Below are 20,669 nucleotides of genomic sequence, written 5' to 3'. Positions count from 1 at the left end.
AGAACACACAAAAAATAAAATGACCTTGCAAGAAAGACAGTAACGTCTCAACAAAGGAAAGTGTTTACTTTCCATCATGTATTAAACAAAAAAAGAACCAAAATAATATAATCTCTTAGAGAGAAAAAAACAAGCGCCATCTTAAGTTTAGCTTTAAAACTCTAAGAAAACTTTAAATTCGGTTATAGGATGCTAAAATAAAACAGATAAAAACAGGTTAATAGTATATTTAACCAAACTAAATTTACAAACATGTTAATTAGTAATATCATAAGTAACTAAACTCTCCTGGATATATATATAAAAAAAAAGAAACCCTATTAGTAGGAAAAAAACTACCAATTAGTAAATTAAAAAACAACAAAAAGAAACATCAAACCAAATATTAGATAAAACGAACAAATCCTTTTATCCTCTTTTCTCAGTCAAATATCTAATTAGCCATTTAAACAGTCAAACTTGAACCGTAAATCTTCTTTCCAAAAAAAAAATCCAGTAGGATGCAATAATGAGCAGATTTTCTTATCTTCTTTTATTAATCTCTCAATGAAATATCCAAATAACCTTCATATATTATCTTTTCAAAATGTGAATAATATACAGATAATCAAACAGCTTTTCAGATAGTTCATTCGGTAGTAGCGTCAGTGATGGTGACAGGTATAGCCTGAACAAAATCCAGTGCGGCTTTTGGGTCAAAGAAAATGCATGGAGAAGAATTAGGAGGAAAAACTTTCATTCTTGTTGGGTAATTCAAAGAGGGAAATAGTTTCTTATCATGTGCTTGTTTCATTGCCAAAGCAAATCTTGATCTTTGTTCCATTACTTCTTTTGGATAATCTTCATGAAAACGGAGCTCAGAGTCATTGAATCTGAAAACTCTCTGTTTTCTTGCCTGTCACATTATTTGATCTTTAATTTTAAAGTGATGAAAACAAACCAGAATAAATCTTGGTCTGCTTGAATCCATAAATTTCAAAGTAAACACTCTATGTGCTCTTTCAATAGCAGGCGGCTGTGATAAAATAGTTGGAAATAGAATATGAAAGAGCTTACCAAAGTAAACCGTTAAGTCTCCATTTTCAGCTCTTCCTTGCAATCCAACAATTCATATATTGCTTCAGCGAGACCTAGTTTCCATGTCTATAATCTTATTTTGATATTTTTCCAAATGGGTTGTAGCTTCAGACAACTTTTGCTTAGTTAACTTCAATTCCTCTTCATGTAACTTGAGTTTTCGCATCTTTAAGTTTTTCCAGAAATAACTTCATTTCATTATTATTCTTTTCCAGTTGATCTTTAATTGCCCTATTCTGATCTTGAATTGAATTCAGAGTCCGAACGATATCTTCAGCCCATGATGGCATTTCATCAGATCTTTCCTTCGGCATCTTTCCTTTTCCATTACCTTTGTCAGTAGGTTCATGCAGATTCTTCCCACTTCTCGTAGGCATAGACAGATTACTCCCCTTCAAGAATCAGCAATTAAAAATTTTTAATTCAAAACTTAAATTGGGGGGAGAGAGAGAAAACTAAGAGCAGCACAAAATTACTGCTACTCCATCGACAGACAGAGGCGGTCTCTCCCCCGTCACCTACTCCATAACAGTGCAATGTAGATTTCAACTTGTGTGAGAAGAAGGCACAAGAGTATGTCTTCCTATCCTGTCCTCACTGGGAGAGGATGGCCTCAGTGATCATGTCAGATGTGTCCACCTCTAGATCCAGTTTGTTGAAGATCTGGGTCCGATGGAGTGTTTCAAATGCACTACCCATCAAGCAGAGAGGATAACGTTCTTACTGTTAATATTGTTGAATCCACAGTAGTTTATGAAGACATCCATCTTTCTTTTTGGCAGAGATGAATCCTGCAGCAGTTGGAGACTGGGATGGTCAAATGAAGCCATGCTGTGGTGCTTTGGTGATGTTGTCATTCATGGTTTAGGTGTCAGGATGGTAGAGGAAGAACAGACAATCTCCGAGAGGGGTGATGCCCAGTAGGAGTCGCTCGCACAGTTGTGAGGCAGCAGGATGCTGGCTTCCCTATTACTGGAGATGAAGGCAAAGTTGTGGTATTCTTGTGAAAGTTTGGTGACGTTGAGAGTATCCTCTGTCTCCTTGGATTTACGGGGCAAAGTCAGCTGACTTTGCAGCAAGTGGGTCCCCAACCCAGCAGTGATCAGTTGAGGTGAGATTCCTGAGTGGTAACCCAAGATGAGAGGAGTGTTGGGTGAGTCGAGAAGGAGAAATTGGTTGGACTCATGGTGCTCTTTGATGCTCATGACCTGCATGCTCTGCCCATCCCAGACCCCAAGGCCCGTCAATAGTCATGATGCAGAATGGGTGACAGATCAGCCTGGAAGGGAGTCCAAGTTGAACACACCGAGTCCAGTCCAGAAAGTTGCCTGCTATACCGGAATCCTTCAGAGCCATCTGTGGGCATAGAGCTATCGAGGTGTGAAGGAGGACAGAAAGAATGAGTCGGGGTCTGGTGCTTGAACAAAGGGCTGGGGTTAGCTAATCAGATAGAAGGCCACTCTCCTCTACCAGGTGGTGCCATTGCGGGGTTTTAATGCATGGATGATCCACTGAGCTGTAGTAAGCATACAGTTGTTTCTTCACCGATGCTGACGTTGTTGGGGCAGGGGTGATTAAGGGAGCTCTCTGATGAGGGTCCTGCAGCGTGACTTTGTAAAGCTAGCAACTATCTTCAATGTATTAAACATGTACAACTCCAGTGAAGTCAACGTATCTGAATATTGGAGAAGGAGCACAGGTATGTAATGTTGCTGTAAAGCATTTAATATTACCTACTGTAAGGAGTTTCTTTCTAGCTGTCCAAGTTCTCAGTACGAAACTCATTGGGGACCTCTTGTGGCAGCAGTCTAACATTTCATCAGATAACACTGAGTTGAAATGCCCTAAGCCAGGGGTGGCCAACCTTTTACATTCCATGCATCAGTTTTTTCATGCAAGAATTCAGGTGCGCCATACAACCCTTGTACCCCCATTCAATTCTTGTAAAAATATGTTAATATAGACATATTTGGCATTTTTACACGATATATTGATTTAATATAAAAACAAGATAAACATTACTTACCTTAGTGAGACTGTTAACAAATATATTTTGTCTTCTTTTGATTTCCTCCTTTTTCTTAATCACATATTCTTTCTGTAACTCAGACCCAAGTACTAGCTTCAGTTTTCCTTCTATTTCAGTCTGATGTTGTGTTTTATAGTGCCTATTAAGATCATGTCTTCTATTATGTGAGACGGACCTGCTATAAATAAGAATTCATTTTCTTATTGTTCATTGAATTCATGCTTACTATCACTTCCTGCTTTTCTTTTGCTCATTTTCTTTTGCACTGTGATGGGTAACTGAACGTAAAAGCAAGGTTTAATTTTTGAGAAAGTACAAAACTGCAAATGTTCACAAAGGACGAACAAAGCACAACTCCGTAGCGCACGGGTGTCAATTGTAAACTGACTGGCAAAAACCTGCGACACTGGCTCCTCAGGGTCAAACAAGTATCAAACATGTATTGAACAGTTTTGTTCGTCCTTAGTGAACATTTGCAGTTTTGTACTTTTTTAAGGTGCTTGGAAGTAGGTACAGAGGAGATGTCAGGGGTAAGTTTTTTTACGCAGAGAGTGGTGAGTGCATGGAATGGGCTGCCAGCGGTGGTGGTGGAGGGGGATACGATAGGGTCTTTTAAGAGACTCCTGGACAGGTACATGGAGCTTAGAAAAGTAGAGGACTATGGGTAACCCTAGGTAATTTCTAAAGTAAGTAAATGTTTGGCACAGCATTGTGGGCCGAAGGACCTGTATTGTGCTGTAGGTTTTCTATGTTTCTATGGAGCTATCTACTTCCAAGCACCTTAAAACTGTGCCCTGCCTGAATAGGGAGCAGTCTTGGTTGCAATGTAACTTCAGAACGGGTCGGTTCTTGTAAATATCAATGAGATTTGTTAACTTTTTATTTATCAATGTGCATACTAATGAAGAATATTGATGCTTTCAGAACATTATGGGGATCACTTACGCTCATAGGGAGCAGGGGGTTATTTACAAAGAAAACAACTTGTTTGCTGTTATTTACTGGAACTTATTGTCCATTCTCTCAAGGACTTAAGTTTACAATCCTTTATTTAACTCAGCATTTCAACAGAGGTGAACATTGGTATGATGGAGAACCGGGTCAGGGAGAAACTTTGTGGAGGCATCTCTTTGCTTGCATCTTTGGTCTAGTACAGAGGTCATTTGGTTTCTTTTCACATGCCGCTGGTTGAACCCCAATGACGGTTGGTGAATCTGGGTAGCGCATTTAAACGGCAAACCTCTCGCTTCTTATATTGTCCCACGGATTTGCTGAAATGAGCAGGATAACATCAGGTTTAGCAAGAATTCAGCAGAATTTATGAGCATAAATTGTGAAAGCCCTATTTTGTTTACAGAACTATATGTGCATTATTGTGCAAGTTCCTTAATGCTTTTTTTTTCAAATAGGTGAAGTATTACTAATATTGATCGGACCTTTAAAATTAGTTTTCCTTTCATGATTGTTTAAAATAATTATTTAATTACACTTTTAATTTCAGATCAATAAATGACTGCTCTTGCCTTGTAAAGTTGTACACCATTTTGCTTAGTTTCAGAATGTAGAGGTGATCTTTATGAAGACGTAGATTTCCCTGGAAATGATATCACCTGGGTCCTTGCACCTGACGTGAGCTTCTGTCAAAAAGTATGCACTTATCACCCACTTTGTTTGTTCTTCACATTTCTGAAGAGAGAATGGAGCACTGACCATAGGAGGTATCAATACAGCTTATATGATTTGTAATGTGTTTTGATTGAAAGTTTCCTCAAAGATTTCTATTTCTTCATTGTGAAGTTTCAGCTGCACTGGAATTGCACTATGATTTGAAGGAAAGGACCTCACTTGGCCCAGTGTTCTTGTGCCAGCTCTTTGAAAGAACTGTTCAATTAATCTCACTCTACGTTTATTTCCTCATTGATCTTGTCACTTTATTTCATTTGTTTGATGTTTATCTATTGATTGGTTGCCAAACATTGCATCAGTAGATTTACAGATCTTTTTCTTAAATCAAATTGATTTATCCAACTCATGAGGAATGAACTCATGAACTCATGAAGAGTTGTGGCCTGAAACATAGGCTGCTGATTTCCCACCATAAATGCTCCCTGACCTTCTGTGTTACCCCAACATTTTCTGTCTATTGCACAAAAAAAGATGAGGGTGAGGTGGCCTGCGTTAGAGTCACACAACACAGAAAAAAGGCTCTTTGGCCCACAATATCCATGCTGACTTTCAACTACCCATCTATTTAAATCCTTATTTGCCAGCACTTGGTGATAGCCTGCTGCCGCTTGGCCATTCAAGTGTTCATCCAGGTACATGTGACATTTTGTGATTGGGCTTGGCTCCACTACCTCTTCAGGCGGTGCGTGAGTGTTAAATTCTTGTCTGAACTCTTGCCCGAAAGACAAGAGTTTTGGGGCTGTGCGTGAAGTGTGGTGTCGTTGGAACAAAGAGAGCTAAAGAAGGAGTACAGGCCTCCAATTATTGATGAGCCCTGAGGAAGGAAGAGAGCAAGGAGACGGTGAATGAGCATACTTTTGTACAGCTATCACCTCCTAACACTGGCTGAGAAACTGGATCTTCCAAATTTTTGTTTGTTGTCAAGAATTACACTTTGAAGGGATAAGAAAGTATATCTTGCATATACTTGTACCATGGAGTCAGCAAATAGTGAGTTTGGATCCTTTTCCAGAAACCTAAGTGCACAATTCTAGGGGATACTCCAGTGCAGTTCTGAAGGACGGACATCTGTAAACCAAGGCCTGGTTCCTCTCCTTTACATGGATGAGAACAGTGTCATCTGCAACAACGTTATCTGGCTATCATCACCATGTTCTTTGTAGGATCTTGCTCCACAGCAGTTATTATATTGTTTGATGGCTGTTTAGTTTTGCCTGACTTCTGGAATTGTCAGACATTTAAAGTGTGACTTTAAATGTGGTTTTATCAATAAGTTATTTTACAGGCTCTGAGATACGATACGTTACCTATTATCAGCGAGGGAGATTTTCTTCCACAAACTGGAAGAAATTGTAATTCTGTGTGGACCTTAAGACCGTAAGATATCAGAGCAGAATAAAGGCATTTGACCCATTGTGTCTGCTTCACCATTAATTTATAGCTGATTTAATTTTTATCAATTCCATTCTTCCATTTTCTCTCCTTAACTCTTATCCTTCTCACCACACAAGAACGTATCAATCTCTGCCTTAAAATCACCCGACAGCTCAGCCTCCACAGCTTCCCATGACAATGAATTTCACTAGTTCACTATTCCTCAGCTGAAGAAATTGCTCCTCATCTCATTTCAGGGGGGATCTACTTTTATTCTAAGGTTGTGCCCTTGCATTCTAGACTCTCTTCTCTACACCTTCTCTACTCTATCCAGGCAGTTCAGTATTCACAAACACAAGAATTCAGTGTTCAGTAGGTTTCACTAAGTTGCAAACTTAACCTTCTGAACTCCATTAAGCACAGACTCGGAGGCAACAAGTGCTAAACCTTTCATTCCCAGTTTCATGCACTGGACTCCCTCCTTAGGTACGGGCTCATAATGTCCCAAAATGTTGTGTGACCAATGCAGTATAAAGCATCAGCAGTATATCCTTGATTTTATATTCCAGTTCTTTCAAAATAAATGCTGACAATAACATTTGCTTTCCTTATGTCCAACTCAGAAGGGTTAAGAGGTTATTTCAAAAGAGCCTAGAATTTCACTGCACTTCTCTTTATTTAATTTGTTAACAATTGGTTGTAATATATTAATTAACATTATAACTTAACATTTTCCAGATTTTATTGTTATTTAAAGGAGACTGCATCTGGAATACCATCAAGGATAACACCGTTACAAAACGTTGTTAGTGGGTATTCCCTCAAATGGTGCCAAAACCTGATGAGTTGTAAGTAAATATGTAATCACTTCTAGTTCTGTGTTTCTTTTCATTGTTATTATTGACACAAATGAACAGATGTAATTTTTAAAAATTTGGGAACTGAATTATCACTAGCAAGGTCAGAAATAGTTGTCTATTCCTAATTGCCCTTTAGAAGATCAGGGAGGGGAGTGGGGTGACTTTCTTGTGCTGCTGTTCTAAAATCCAGGATTTGTTCTTGGTGAAGTTGACAGGACCGCAATATTGTTTCAAGTCAGGATTTTGAAAGGAAACTGACAGTAGCTCTGATGCACCTGCTTGTTAGGTTCTCATTGCTGGTGGAGTCTATGGATTTGAGATGCTGTCAGAGTAGCCGTGGGTGAATAATTATGGTGTATTTTCTTGAGAGGGCCCCATGCAGAGACTGAGTGTTGATGGTGGAGAGAATGACTGGTTAGGATGGTTGATGAGGTACCAATAAAACAGGCTGCTTTGTTCTGGCTGGCTGGTTGGTGCTGCAGTTATCCAGGCAAGTAGAGGGCATTGCCTCATCCTCCTGTTGCACATCCTAGGTGCTGAAGGACGTTTGGATGTCACAAAGTGAGATTTTGACCTGGATATCCAACTCTCGTATTTATGTGGCAGATCTGTTTGAATTTCTGATCAATGCTCATCTCCAGTTCATTTATGCAGTTAGTTGATTGAAAGCATTTGGTATAGTATTCAATTAATGTGGGAGGGATTTCGGACAGGTGGCAGAGATGGAGTGTGGTGGTTGTCGGTGGGGACACAGCCAGCCCTGAGAAACCAGATAAGGTCATTTAATTCCCACAATTGGTCATTACAGAATGTCTCTACGGTGCTTCCTGCTCCCTCCCTCTCCCGTCTGCTTTCCCCAACCATGATTCCCCTCTCCCTGCCCCCTTCCCAATCTCAGTCTACAAAGAGACCCATATTACTATTAAGTTTATCATCACACACGTGTCATGAAAGTTTTCTATGAGGCAGCAGTAGTACAGTGCAATACGTAAAATGACTACAGTAGTGTGCAAAATTCTTGGGTTCCCTACCTAATTGTGAAAGGGTGAATGATAGATTCAATACCAGGGATGGCAAAACTTCTTTAGAGCATGTGTTCAAATTGACACCAATCTTCAGAAAGTCTTTTCTCATGTGCCATGGTAATTTTGAGCAGAGATTGTCATTGATCTATAAATTATTAACAATAATTATAGATTTTCTAAGGAAAAAGGATGACTCCAGGTTCTTATGTATGCATATTCATCGTTTTACTATTAATAACAGAAAGATTGAAATGAATAAAGCATTTTAGAAAACTTGTTCAGGAATTATTATTATTAATCTTTTTAAAAGACAATTGAAAGATAACATCATTTATAAATAGTATTGTCATTATAACTGTTCATTTATCTTGGGCAGCCGTACCATACATTCGACATCCCTGGGTTAGACTGTTTTGTTGGCCATGTTACTTCCCACTTTCAAATTCATGCTTGAATGTTGTCCAGTTTTAAATATATTTACTCTCATACAGGATTTTTTAAAAAAATGTGCATTTGGTTTAAACTCAAACAAGAACAGTGAAATGCGCTGAATGTAAACATAATTAAAATTATTAGTAAGTTTTAAGTAAATATCAAGGAGGGTGTGGGGTTTGATGTCACTTGTTCTGCAGCTTTACAAATTTCTTTTGTCTCCTTTTCATTTCTGATAGAGTCTCCAATTAGGAGCATTGACTGCTTCTCTTCTCACATATGCGCCCTGGCCTGTTTTTGTTTTATATTTGCAGCAGCTGTGGCTTTTCTTTGACTTTTGCTGGTTTCTTTCTGTTGTTAGTATAGCTTTTCTCCTGTATAAATGAACTGAGAGTTACAGAGCATATGTTTTCTATGACCTCACTTTAAACTTAATTTGCAACTTTTGTCTTCAATGTCTACGAAGGTTTACATTTTCCAGGACAGTTTTCCCTCTAAGGTGTGCGTGCATGTGCACACACATCTTTTGCTAGCACATGAAAGATTTTAAACTGCATAAAACGTTGTCACCCTCTACCTCATTGGCATGTTAAGTATATTTCACGATTGTACACAATCATATTTCCTTTTCCTTTTCCAGTTTCCAGGACAATTTAAACTTATTAGTAAGTTTTAAGAAAATATCAAGGAGGGTGTAGGGTTCGATGTCACTTGTTCTGCAGCTTTACAAATTTCTTTTGTCTCCTTTTCACTTCTGATAGAGTCTCCAATTGGGAGCGATGATTTTTCCACAGATTTTAGAACTGGCATATTTATACTGTATTTATTGAAGAAATTATTGATTCACCACAGTCAAATTCCAAAGAAGCAAAGGGCATGAAGTGCAAAAGTTGTGCTAGTTCATTTAAAGCAAAGTGTCTTAATGAAACAGTAGAAACTGCTACACCAATAGCTCATGAGGTCAGGAATGTGCAGCTATGAGAAATATTCATGTAGAGTACAGAAACAGTTGTTACCTGTGTGTTTTGTTGTGATGCAAAAATTGCTGGAGAATTTGGAAGTGGGAAGAAGTTGAGTAATATTTGGAATGCTGACTTTTTAAAGCATCATTTAGCAAACAATTCACATATGGATGGTGTACAAAAGCTCTAGTGAGAAAACCCTCATATTTGTCAAGGTCCCTGTCACTGGTGAATACAGAAGTAAATAATTCATTAAAGACCACCTCTACCTCCTCTGACTCCAACCACATGTTGCCCCTACTATCCCTGATCGGTCCTAACCTCACTCTAGTCCTGCTCCTTTTCTTCATGTCCATATAGAATGCCTTGACATTTTCCTTTAACTTTCTTGCAAAGGCCTTCTCATGTCCCCTTCTAGCTCTTCTAAATCCCTTCTTAAGCTCCCTCCTGGCTACCTTACAACTCTCAGAGCCCTGTCTGATCTTTGCTTCTTAAACTTTAAGTATGCTTTTTTCTTCCCCTTGACCAGATGTTCCACATCATTTGTCAGCATGGTTCCTCCAGCTACCTCAGTGAGACAAACCTGTGCAAAACCCCATGGAGGTGCTCCCTAAAAAATCACCATATTTTTGTTGTAAATTTCTGTGTCTAGCCTTTCCCAATTTATGCTCCCAAGTTCCTGCCTAATAATATCATATTTTGGCACTCTCAGTTATATGCTTTTCAATGCTGTCTGCTCCTAACCCTGTCCAAGGGCTATGGGTTAAGTCAGATTTTGGTCACTGTCTCCAAAATGCTCAGCCTCTGAGCGATGTGTCACAACCAGATTTATTGCCCAGTACCAGATCCAATATGATCTCTGCTCTAGTTGGCCTGTCTACATACAGTATCAATAATCCTTTCCAAACACACCAAATAAATTCCACTCCATCCTTTTAGCACTGAGGAGGTGCCAATCAATATTTGGGAATTTGAAGTTACCTATGACAACAACTCTGATACTTTTGCATCTCTCCAAAATCTACCACCTGATCTGCACCTCTGAATTTCTGTTCCTTTGGGTCTATAGAAAACTCCCAATAAAGTAATTGATCCAAAAATAGAACTTAGTCTTTTAACATCTTTGGGTTATTTTTTACTGTGCCCGTGGTCTGTTTTTTTTTTATCAATCATGGTATTGTCTGCACTGTTGTAACTATATGTTAACTATATATGTAACTATGTGGTTTTGTGTAGGTCTTGTAGCTTTAGTTTTTGGTTTGTCGGGTGGTAGAGTTGGTCTCTTGACTTGGTATGTCTGGCTAGTCTGGTTTTGTCTGGTGGGTTTCGAGATCCTTTCCGGGGAACGCAATGAGATGGTAGCACAATATTAATACACAGCAGCCTCTCCGGACTCTGGATTGGGGATTGCCAAACGTTATGTGGATTTTCTGGTGTAGTCTATTTTGTCATGTGCTTTTGTGATATCATTCTGGAGGAACATTGTCTCATTTTTTAACTGCTTTGTATTTGTGGTTTCTAAATGACAATAAACTGAAATTCAATTCAATAAAGTAATTGCTCCCTTCCTGTTTCTTTTCTTCCATCCACACCCTATCCCTCCAGGATGTCCCCCCTCCCTTTCTGCATATCTGATACTACTCCTGATTAGCCATGCAACTCCCCCACTTCGTTTATCTCTCCCTATCCCTTTAGAAACTTCTAAACCCAGGAACAACCAGCAGCCATTCCTGCCCTTGTGATAGCCAATTCTCTATAATTGCCACAATATCATAGTTTCATGTACTGACTCAAGCTCTAAGTTCATCACCTTTGTTTCTACTTCTTGCATTAAAATAGACACACTTTAACCATCCCATGGACTACAATTTTGTTTTATCAATTGCCTATCTTTTCCCATAAACTTAAAATAGGTTTTAAAAAGCTGTCTGCAGGGATATTGGCTGTCCTGAACTTCAGGTGTAACCCATCCTTTTTATACAGGTCATACCTTCCCCAGAAGAAGTTACAATGATCCAAAATTCTGAAACCTTGCCCCCCAACTCCAATTCCTCAGCTAAATATTAATCTGTCATATATCAAACATGAGAAAATCCATAGATGCTGGAAATCCAAGCCTCACGCACAAAATATGGAGCAGCTCAAGCAAGCCAGGTAGCATCTATGGAAAAGAGTAAACTGTCAACGTTTTGGGTTATTTCAGTCAACCTTTTTCAGGACTGGCATAACATACTGTTCTTACCTCCCTAGCATGTGGAATAGGCAGCAATATAGAGATTACCACCCTTGAGGTCCTGCTTTTCAGTTTCTTACCAATCTCCCTCTACTGTATTCTCTCTTTAGGACTTCATCCCTTTTCCTACCTATGTCATTAGTACCAATATGTACCACAACCCCTGGGTGCTCACCAGACTACAATGCTGTAGACCTGATCTGAGACATCCCTGAACCTGGCATCTAGGTCAGCATCACCCAAGCTTTATGAACTTAGTCCCATTTTCTTGCTCTTACCCCACAGACCTCCAAATTTATTCTTTTAAGGTAAGTATTGAATTGAATTTTAGCAGCTCAGAATAGAGAATCTATTTGGGAGTCTGGACCCTGGCATGTGAATGACTTGGCCTGCCCAGTCATCATGGCAGCTTTTCCAGCATGAAGGCCCAAACCATCATTTTATGCAGTTTTGTGGGCAAGTCAGAGCTGGGACTGTGCAAAAGGTTGGACTATGGTGCCCCTCGGTGTTTCACTTTTTCACCAATAATGAAAGAGATACAGGCACAATTCAAGATTGTTTAATGTCATTTCCAGTACACGGGTGTAAAGGAGAATGAAATAATTGTTACTCTGGATCCAATGCAGCACAAGCAAAACCTCAATAAGATAAAGAACATGATAATAAAAACACTCAAAAATATAAAACATAAGATAGCTTAGATTGATTGTATGCCCATAAAGTGAAACTAGCCCAGGAAATGATAAAGTAGTAGTGGTTGGGAGGGGTGGAGGGGTGGGTTAGTGGTGGAGGTGTTGAACAGCCTTACTGCTTTGGAAAGTGACTGCATTTTGAGTTTGATGGTCCTGGCATAGAAGGGACTGGTACAAACAGTCCATGAGCAGGGTGGGTGGGATCCTTCGTGGTGTTCCCTCATGATGGCCGTTTTTCCGACACTTTTCCATATGTCCTTGATGGCAGGTTAGCTGGTGCTGGTGATGGGTTGGGCACTTTTGTAGAGCCTTCCTGACTGCTGCAGTGCAGTTTCCGTACTAAGCAGTGATGCAACTTGTTAGGATTTTCTTCACAGTGCATTTGTAGAATGACATTAGTTTAAATGTGCATCACCCACCTCTCTTCAGCCTCTTCAGAAAGCAGCAGCATTGGTGAGCCGTCCTGTGTGTTCTGGAACTATGAGACTTTGTGCGAGATATGCACTCCCAGGAGGTTGCCAGAAATGCATAGATGAAACTGCGGCCAAAATATATATCTCCACCAAGATAAAATATCAGAGGCTAATTCCTTAGCTCTGGGAAGATTTTGTATTGATTGCTATCTTTTTACTGCAGTGTCTGCCTCCTCACTGAATATCTAAATATGAGAACTTGCATCTGTCCTCTTTCCTGTCCGCATGTTTGCTCAATTTCAGTGTACTTATTTTACAGCCTGTGAATCTGATGTTTATTATGACAGATCATTTGAAGGGAAAGTACTGCAAGTTAAACATGTTGAGAGTTATGGCCGCTGTCAGGAAAGTTGCACAGACCACAGACGTTGCCAATTTTTTACCCTTGAAGAAACCCACGATCAGAAAATGTACAAACATTTTATTTTACTCTTAGCTTTACAATTTTAAAACATTGAAAGCCTCTGCTAACACATTTTCCTTTGGTTTAGGCACAGTTGCTACTTACAAAGATCTAATAATGGAATACCATCCAGAATAGATGAATCTGTTGGAGCAATCTCTGGCTTTTCTTTGAGGTTATGTGCTTCGAACAGAAGTAAGTATATTTTCTGTAGAGTGAAAACTAAAGAGCATTAAACATGCTGTACAGAGGATTGTCAAAGTATTTGGATCATTTGTGCTTTTTTTTGAAGGGGAGTGAGTACCCTTAGTGACCTAGATGGTAACCATGATGAGTTCTGAAACAGGACACCATTCTGAAAAGGTGTCAGCATACACACTATGTGTGTGAAATCAGACACCATTTTGATAAAGGTTTTGGTTATATCTAGTTTATGACCATTGAAAAGTGTAAAGCAGAAGGATCATGGTATCAAACAGCTTGTAATCTGCAGGAGCACTGGCAGTTCATCATGTAGGGGTCAATGCAGGCTCCCACTGCAGCTCTGCTGTCTTCATTCTGATCAGTCTGATATGCAGATTGCATTTTAGCCACCACGGTAAATCAAAGCTGGTTACTGAAAAAACTGTTAGATGAAGATGTACCCGTGGTTTTGTGAAATACCCATGAAAATGTGGCTAGTTTGTGTACAATAAAAGTTACGCTGCACATGAAATATGAAAAGTAGATGACTGTTTGCTGAAGCAATGATTGTGATGCCCTGACTTCAGTGAGATCTCAGCATTGACAAGGGTAAGGCAGAGTGCCCATGATTTAGAATACATACTGCTGAGCAACCTCCAATGGGCAGAGACAAGCTGTAATAAAAGGTGGCCCAATCTGTTATTTTCTTCAATCTCTCATAGTCAGAGACATTTACATATGATTAAAATTGCTTTAAATAATTTAAAAAATGACAATGAAAGCATATTAAACTATCAAGAATTGATTAAAATATGAATGAAAAATTAACATCCTTTAGCATTATATCCTCCGCTGAGGTGAATGGAACTTTAACCTAAGCCATGTGTGGCTGCTGTAAGGTGGCAGTGTGATATTCCCCTGCATGTCCCTACAAAGACTCATTTTAAGTGTGGGATCTATGTATCTGGAAGTGGCTGCACACTGACGGTCCCCTTTGGGACAGCAAGCCATAGTTGGCACACTTTGACATAGTTAATCAATGAATGTCATTTTCGTGCACTGACAATTAATTTGTTTAATGGATTCATTCCAGCTTGTGGGCAAGTCAATGGACCTGGACCTGAACCCCATGCTTATGGTGGACGTGTTTCTCTTCCTGGGGAATGGCCATGGCAAATATCTCTCCACCTTAAACAAAAGGGTAAATTTAGACATTCATGTGGGGGATCCATTATATCTGATCATTGGATTATCACAGCTGCACACTGCTTTGAAAGGTATGACTATTTGCCTTTAGAAATAAGACATTTCTTGTTAGCTATAAATACTAGAATGGCTGGTCCAAGAGCAAATTAAACAGAATAGATTTTGCAGATGGTGGTGTTAGGTACCCCTAGGGTTCATGTTTTCTGTGGCCAATCACTTTAAAATGTTGGGAGAACGAGGTTGGCTTTTGGACACTGACACCCCCCCCCCCCCCACCCCCCATGAACTGATGCTGCTAATGAGAGAGAGACGAGGATTAAAATGGATGATTTAATATTATGGTTTCTTCGCTAATTGTTGATGCCAAGGACATTTGGCCTGTTGGTGTGGATCCCTGCTGAGACAGCAGAGTGACGCCAGGTGTCTGCTGAGACAGGAGGGAGTGGCCAGTTTGATGGACATGGACATGGTCAATTGATGGAAGGCTGATACCCCATCAGGGGAGATAAAAGACGGGTCTGTTGAGACACCGAGAGACATGCCTTGAGACACTGCAAGAGTGTTGTGCATCCACAGGAAGGTGGGGATTTGGAGGACCGAATCAGGAGATCGGTCACAAAACTCACAGTGTGACGGCAGGACTGTTGGGGGGGCTTGTGTGTGTATCCACTCACGCCAGAATGACGAGTCCACCACGGAAGAATGGTCTAGCGGAGAATGGGGGGGGGGGGTCTCTCTCTCTCTCTCTCTCTCTCACACACACACACACACACACTCTCTCTCTCTCTCACACACACACACACACACACACTCTCACACACACACACACCAGCTACTTAAATCTAAGCTAAACTGAACTGAACTTTCATAATCTCCAAAGACTATTCATTTGCCCCTAGACTTTGGAAGAGCTTGGTTTTTGATTCCTTTTACCACACTTCTGTATAAATACATATATATATATATATTTGCTAACCTGTAAGATATACATATTTGCATTTTATTTTTAATACTGTATAGCTTAGTGTACTAATAAACACCTTTAGTTGCAGTACCACCAGACTCCAACATATCAGTCCATTTCTGCTGGTTTGTTAACCCAGTTATGGGGTACGTAACAATGGAAATCCAGAGCAGCACACACAAAATGTTGGAGGAACTCTGCAGGTCAGGCAGAATGTATTAGTTGGCATTTAAAGAAGCTAGAAAGAAGGCAAGACAGTGGCTATATTTGATTAGAATTTTGAAGAGATTTGGTTTGTCACCTAAAGTACTCGAAAACTTCTACAGATGTACCATGGAGAGCATTCTGGCAGGCTGCATCACCTTCTGGTATGAGGGTGGGGGCTTCTGCACAGGACCAAAAGAAAGTGATAGAATTATTTAGCTCCATCTTAGGTACTAGCCTCTGTAGTATCCAAGACATCTTCAAGAAGCGGTGCCACAGAAAAGCGATGTCCATTATTAAGGACCCTACCCCCTCACTCAGGGCATGCCCTCTTTTCATTGTTACCATCAGCAAGGAGGTACAGAGGCCCAATTCAGGAACAGCTTCTTCCCTTTTGTCACCAGATTTCCAAATGGACATTGAACCCATGAACACTACCTCACTTTTTTGTTTTAATATAATTTCTGTTTTGCACTATTTTAATATATTTAATAGACATACCTGTGTATATATTTGATTCACTTATTTATTGCTTGTGTAAAGGAGGTTTCTTCTTTTTTCTTTGTTACTGTTGGGAAAGGGCTTCTTTTGTTTTGTTAAAAGCAGGAATGTTTCTTTGTTGCGAGAGAGTGCTGGGAGAATTGTATTCCTTTGTAAACCAAATGGGGATTAATGTTCTTTCTTCTGAGTATGTAAGCTTTTGTTGACGGGCTTTTGGGGAGATCGGCGCGAGGGGGTGAGAGAGAGAGGACGCAATGCTGTAAGCTGGGCGAGGAACGGACCCCAAGCAGGGGTCCGAGGCCAGGAGGTACACCGAGGAGGGGGTTGAAGCTAGATGTGCTTGGTTGACCACTCGGAGGGTCCTGAGCTGTGAGTCAAGGAGTTCGGAGGGGATCGAATGGTGGCCAGAAGACTTCAGTAATTGAGCTCCAACGGTTGTGCACGAAGTGGTTTGGACTGATAAGTTTGGCGCCTTTTCTTTATTGTTTCTCTTCATAAATACTGTATCGTTATTAATCACTTAGTTATAGTAACCTTTATAAATTGTACTTATTTAATCGCTTATGGTGTACTGTCTGTTTTTGGGCGAGGCGGGGACATCACACAGCATCCACACCAGCTGATTACCCAGTTTGGCGGGGCCAAAGGCTGATCCCCCTAGAGAACGAGCTGAGCGAGCCTGAGGTGACCCAGGGGGTTACATTGTGGGGGCTCGTCTGGGATTGATTTCTGTGGAAGCTGTGTGATCACCCTCTTTCATTTGTGTCTGCGGCGAAGAGCTGGTGTGCCTTTGTGGGTGTGCGATTGCTGATTATCACTGCGTGTGTGTTAGGTGGGGTGACTGCTGTTGGTAGCCTGGAGGTCGTTGTTCAAGTTCCGACTAGTGCTGACGAAATGGTGGTTGTCTGTGCTGTTTGGAGAGTGAGGAGTGACAGGTTGGGATGTTTCAGCAGTGGTGGGCTTCGCCCGGTTGTTGGAATAATATCCAGCCCTAAAGGGGCGGAGGCGTGGGCGGAGCGGACCTCTCAGTTGTTGGGTGAGTGACAGTGCTTGGCTGAGGGAAAGCGACAGGGACTGGTTGAAAGTTTGAGTAGGTGGGCTGGTGACGTTGTTAGAACTGTTGGGCGCAATTGTGACAGCTGCCAGTTCTGGGAGAGTGTGGGAAAATGTGTTTGGTTCGACTGGAATTAAAATGCCACAGCTGGGGGGCTTATCATATCCGTGACAGGAGATTGGTGGGAAGTTTTTAGGGTATCCCTTTTTGCCTAGGGGGGCAGATAAATTGCTTGCGGTGCCAAAGGGATCTGTCAAGGGGATCAGTTGTTCCGTTGATTCGAGAGGTGTCAGGAAACTTAGAGGAGGCCCAGTGGGGGAACGGCCTGGGGTCTCTGGGGGAGCACGTTCCCAGCAATGTACCAACGAACTCCCGAAAGGAGCAGACCCTATTCCTGAAGGCTTAGAGGGACCAAGTGCACAGGTGTTGTTACGGATGGATGGAAGTCAAGTTAAAGCCATCCTTGGCACCGGGGCGCCGGTTAAGTTGCTGTACAGTTTGTTTCATAACCGTTATTGGAAGCATTTACCCTTGATGACATTGAGGGCACTGGAGATTTGGGGTACCAGTGCCGGTGATTATCCAGACGACGGTTGTTGGTCAGTGAAAATGGAGTTCTTGGAGGCAAAAGTGGAGGTGACTGAGATGCATGAATTGTTAATGCTGATGTGTCCGGACCCTGTTGAGACGGGCAGCGTTTCTGTTTTAGAGAGAACCAATATCCTGCTGGTGTGCTTGGGGGCCTGCCCGGAGGAGGTGGGTGAGCGCTGTTTGGAGGCATTGTCGATGCACCCAGAGTTTCGAGCTGTTTGTGCGGACGTGTGTAGCAGCATTGGGCCGATACCGAATTCAAACAAGAGCCAGTGGTGGTACGGCCTGGGGGAAGTATCTGAGGGTGAGACCCTCTTAGTGGACGCTGCGAAATACCACGAGGGAGGGGAGTTGACTGCTGAAGACACCTCGGAGAGAGAGAGAGGTTGCGACGACTAGCCCCTGAAGCCGTGGAAGACGTAGGCAGCGTGTGTGTGGATTATATTGCGTTGAAGAGGCGCACTGTCAGTGACCAGAATATGGCCCTGAGGGCCGAAGAGGCGATGGCCTATCTGAGTGGTGCGATGTGGTTTAAGGTGCTGGATCTGAGGAGTGGATGTTGCCAGATCCCGATGAGTGGGGCCGACAAGGAGAAGACGGCTGTTATAAATTCCCTAGGAGCCTTCCGGTCTGAAAAGATGCCACAGGGCATATCCGGAGCCCTTGCAACCTTCCTGCGGGGCAGGTGGAAGACCATAGGGGATGTGGAGGCGTTTGGAGTTTTGGTGTATGTGGATGATCTATTGGTATTTGGATTTGCCTCAGGAGAATATGAAGTGAGGTCGTTGCAGGAGCAGCTGAGAACTACCGAGTTAAAGTGTTTTCTGGACATGTGCCAGGGCTGGCGAAGGTCGCAGCTCGTGAGTGACTGACTCTACGGAATCAAGTTTGAAATGAAGACGGAGAGACTGGAAAAAGTGATCTGGAACCATTCGGGAGACTTACAAGTTGGAGAGAATGAAGAAAGTTGTCTGACTGAGGGCAATAGCAAACTGAGAACCCGGAGAGGGGAGTTTGCGGAGGTGAAGAAATTATAGACAAATCTCAGAAGAGAGAAGCGGAAGCTTGAAGGGAACCTGAAGATGACCATCGACAGTTCAAATGAAGTGCAAAACCTGCAAGTTGATCTGGAAGAAGTCATGAGGAAGAAAAAGCTGGAGAGAAGTGCAGTAAATACTGAACAGGAGGCTGAAGAGACTACGGGAGCAGTGCAGGCCACGTGTTTCCGTTTGGAGAAGATCAAACAGCAGCTACCGATCACAGAAATGAGGAAGAATACAGATTCGATGGATGATGTGCTGGATGTGTGGTACATGCTGCCTTTTGCTGACTTTCCCTCGATTGAGGAAGAGACCTTTGGCCCTTCTCCCATTGAGTCAGGTGTAGCGGGGAGGGTTAGCTGTGTGCAGTGTGGGGCATGACTGAGAGGTTGAGAGAGGAGATGGTAGTGGGCCCAAGGTATCCCCAGTTGTGTCCGAGCCTGAAGGGTTTAGGTGAGGGGGTACGGAGGTCTCAGAAGGGTTAGGGAACTCCCAGATAGTTGGCCTAAGTAGCACCTGAGGAACAGGGCGTGAGGTTTACTGTGTGGGGAGGAGATGTCATTGTTTGTGCTTGGGTTATGGTGTGTTGGCAGGAAAGGTGGCGAGTTATTTAATAGTCATGAGGACATGACTTTTATTTGGTGGGGGGAGAGTGTAAAGGAGGTTTCTTCTTTTTTCTTTGTTACTGTTGGGAAAAGGCTTCTTTTGTTTTGTTAAAAGCAGGAATGTTTCTTTGTTGCGAGAGAGTGCTGGGAGAATTGTATTCCTTTGTAAACCAAATGGGGATTAATGTTCTTTCTTCTGAGTATGTAAGCTTTTGTTGACGTGCTTTTGGGGAGATTGGTGCGAGGGGGTGAGAGAGAGAGGACGCAATGCTGTAAGCTGGGCGAGGAACGGACCCCAAGCGGGGGTCCGAGGCCAGGAGGTACACCGAGGAGGGGGTTGAAGCTAGATGTGCTTGGTTGACCACTCGGAGGGTCCTGAGCTGTTTGGAGAGTCGAGGAGTTCGGAGGGTCCTGAGCTGCGAGTCGAGGAGTTCGGAGGGGATCGAATGGTGGCCAGAAGACTTCAGTAATTGAGCTCCAACGGTTGTGCACGAAGTGGTTTGGACTTTGATAAGTTTGGCGCCTTTTCTTTATTGTTTCTCTTCATATATACTGTATCATTATTAATCACTTAGTTATAGTAACCTTTATAAATTGTACTCATTTAATCGCTTATGGTGTACTGTCTGGTTTTGGGCGAGGCGGGGACATCACACAGCATCCATACCAGCTGATTACCCAGTTTGGCGGGGCCGAAGGCTGCTCCCCCTAGACGAGAACGAGCTGAGCGAGCCTGAGGTGACCCAGGGGGTTACACTTATTTTTCCTTCTTTCAATATTATCATGTATTGCATTATACTGCTGCTGCTAAGTTAACAAATTTCACGACTTTGCCAGTGATAATAAACCTGATTCTGAACTTGGACTGAGAGTCCTCTTCAGGACTGGAAAGGACGGAGATACAAGTGAGAACAGCATCAGTGGTAGAGGAAGGGAAACCCTGTGCTTTGAAGAATGTCTCAGATGTTCTGAAAAGGAAAGACTCCTCCTGTGAACAGATGCGGTGGAGTTGAAGGAACTGAGACATGGGAATGTCATTTTTACAGAGACAGGGTAGGAAGGGAAATAATCAAGA

General features: G+C 41.9%; 1 protein-coding gene across 1 annotated transcript in view; it reads left to right on the top strand.

Annotated features, from left to right (window-relative positions):
- The window catches only part of LOC132404804 (uncharacterized), a 184,829-nt gene that overhangs the window by 140,072 nt on the left and 24,088 nt on the right, over nucleotides 1-20,669 (top strand). Inside the window, exons 45-49 of the mRNA XM_059989308.1 lie at nucleotides 4,659-4,824; nucleotides 6,905-7,014; nucleotides 13,103-13,253; nucleotides 13,335-13,441; nucleotides 14,523-14,706. Coding sequence (XP_059845291.1) covers nucleotides 4,659-4,824; nucleotides 6,905-7,014; nucleotides 13,103-13,253; nucleotides 13,335-13,441; nucleotides 14,523-14,706 — 718 coding nt within the window. The remainder of the gene's footprint in view (nucleotides 1-4,658; nucleotides 4,825-6,904; nucleotides 7,015-13,102; nucleotides 13,254-13,334; nucleotides 13,442-14,522; nucleotides 14,707-20,669) is intronic.

This window comes from Hypanus sabinus, chromosome 14 (genome assembly GCF_030144855.1).
Source record: "Hypanus sabinus isolate sHypSab1 chromosome 14, sHypSab1.hap1, whole genome shotgun sequence".
Classification (NCBI taxonomy): Eukaryota; Metazoa; Chordata; class Chondrichthyes; order Myliobatiformes; family Dasyatidae; genus Hypanus; species Hypanus sabinus.
Note: the sequence above shows the minus strand (reverse complement) of the source record. Positions and strands in the feature narration are given on the sequence as shown.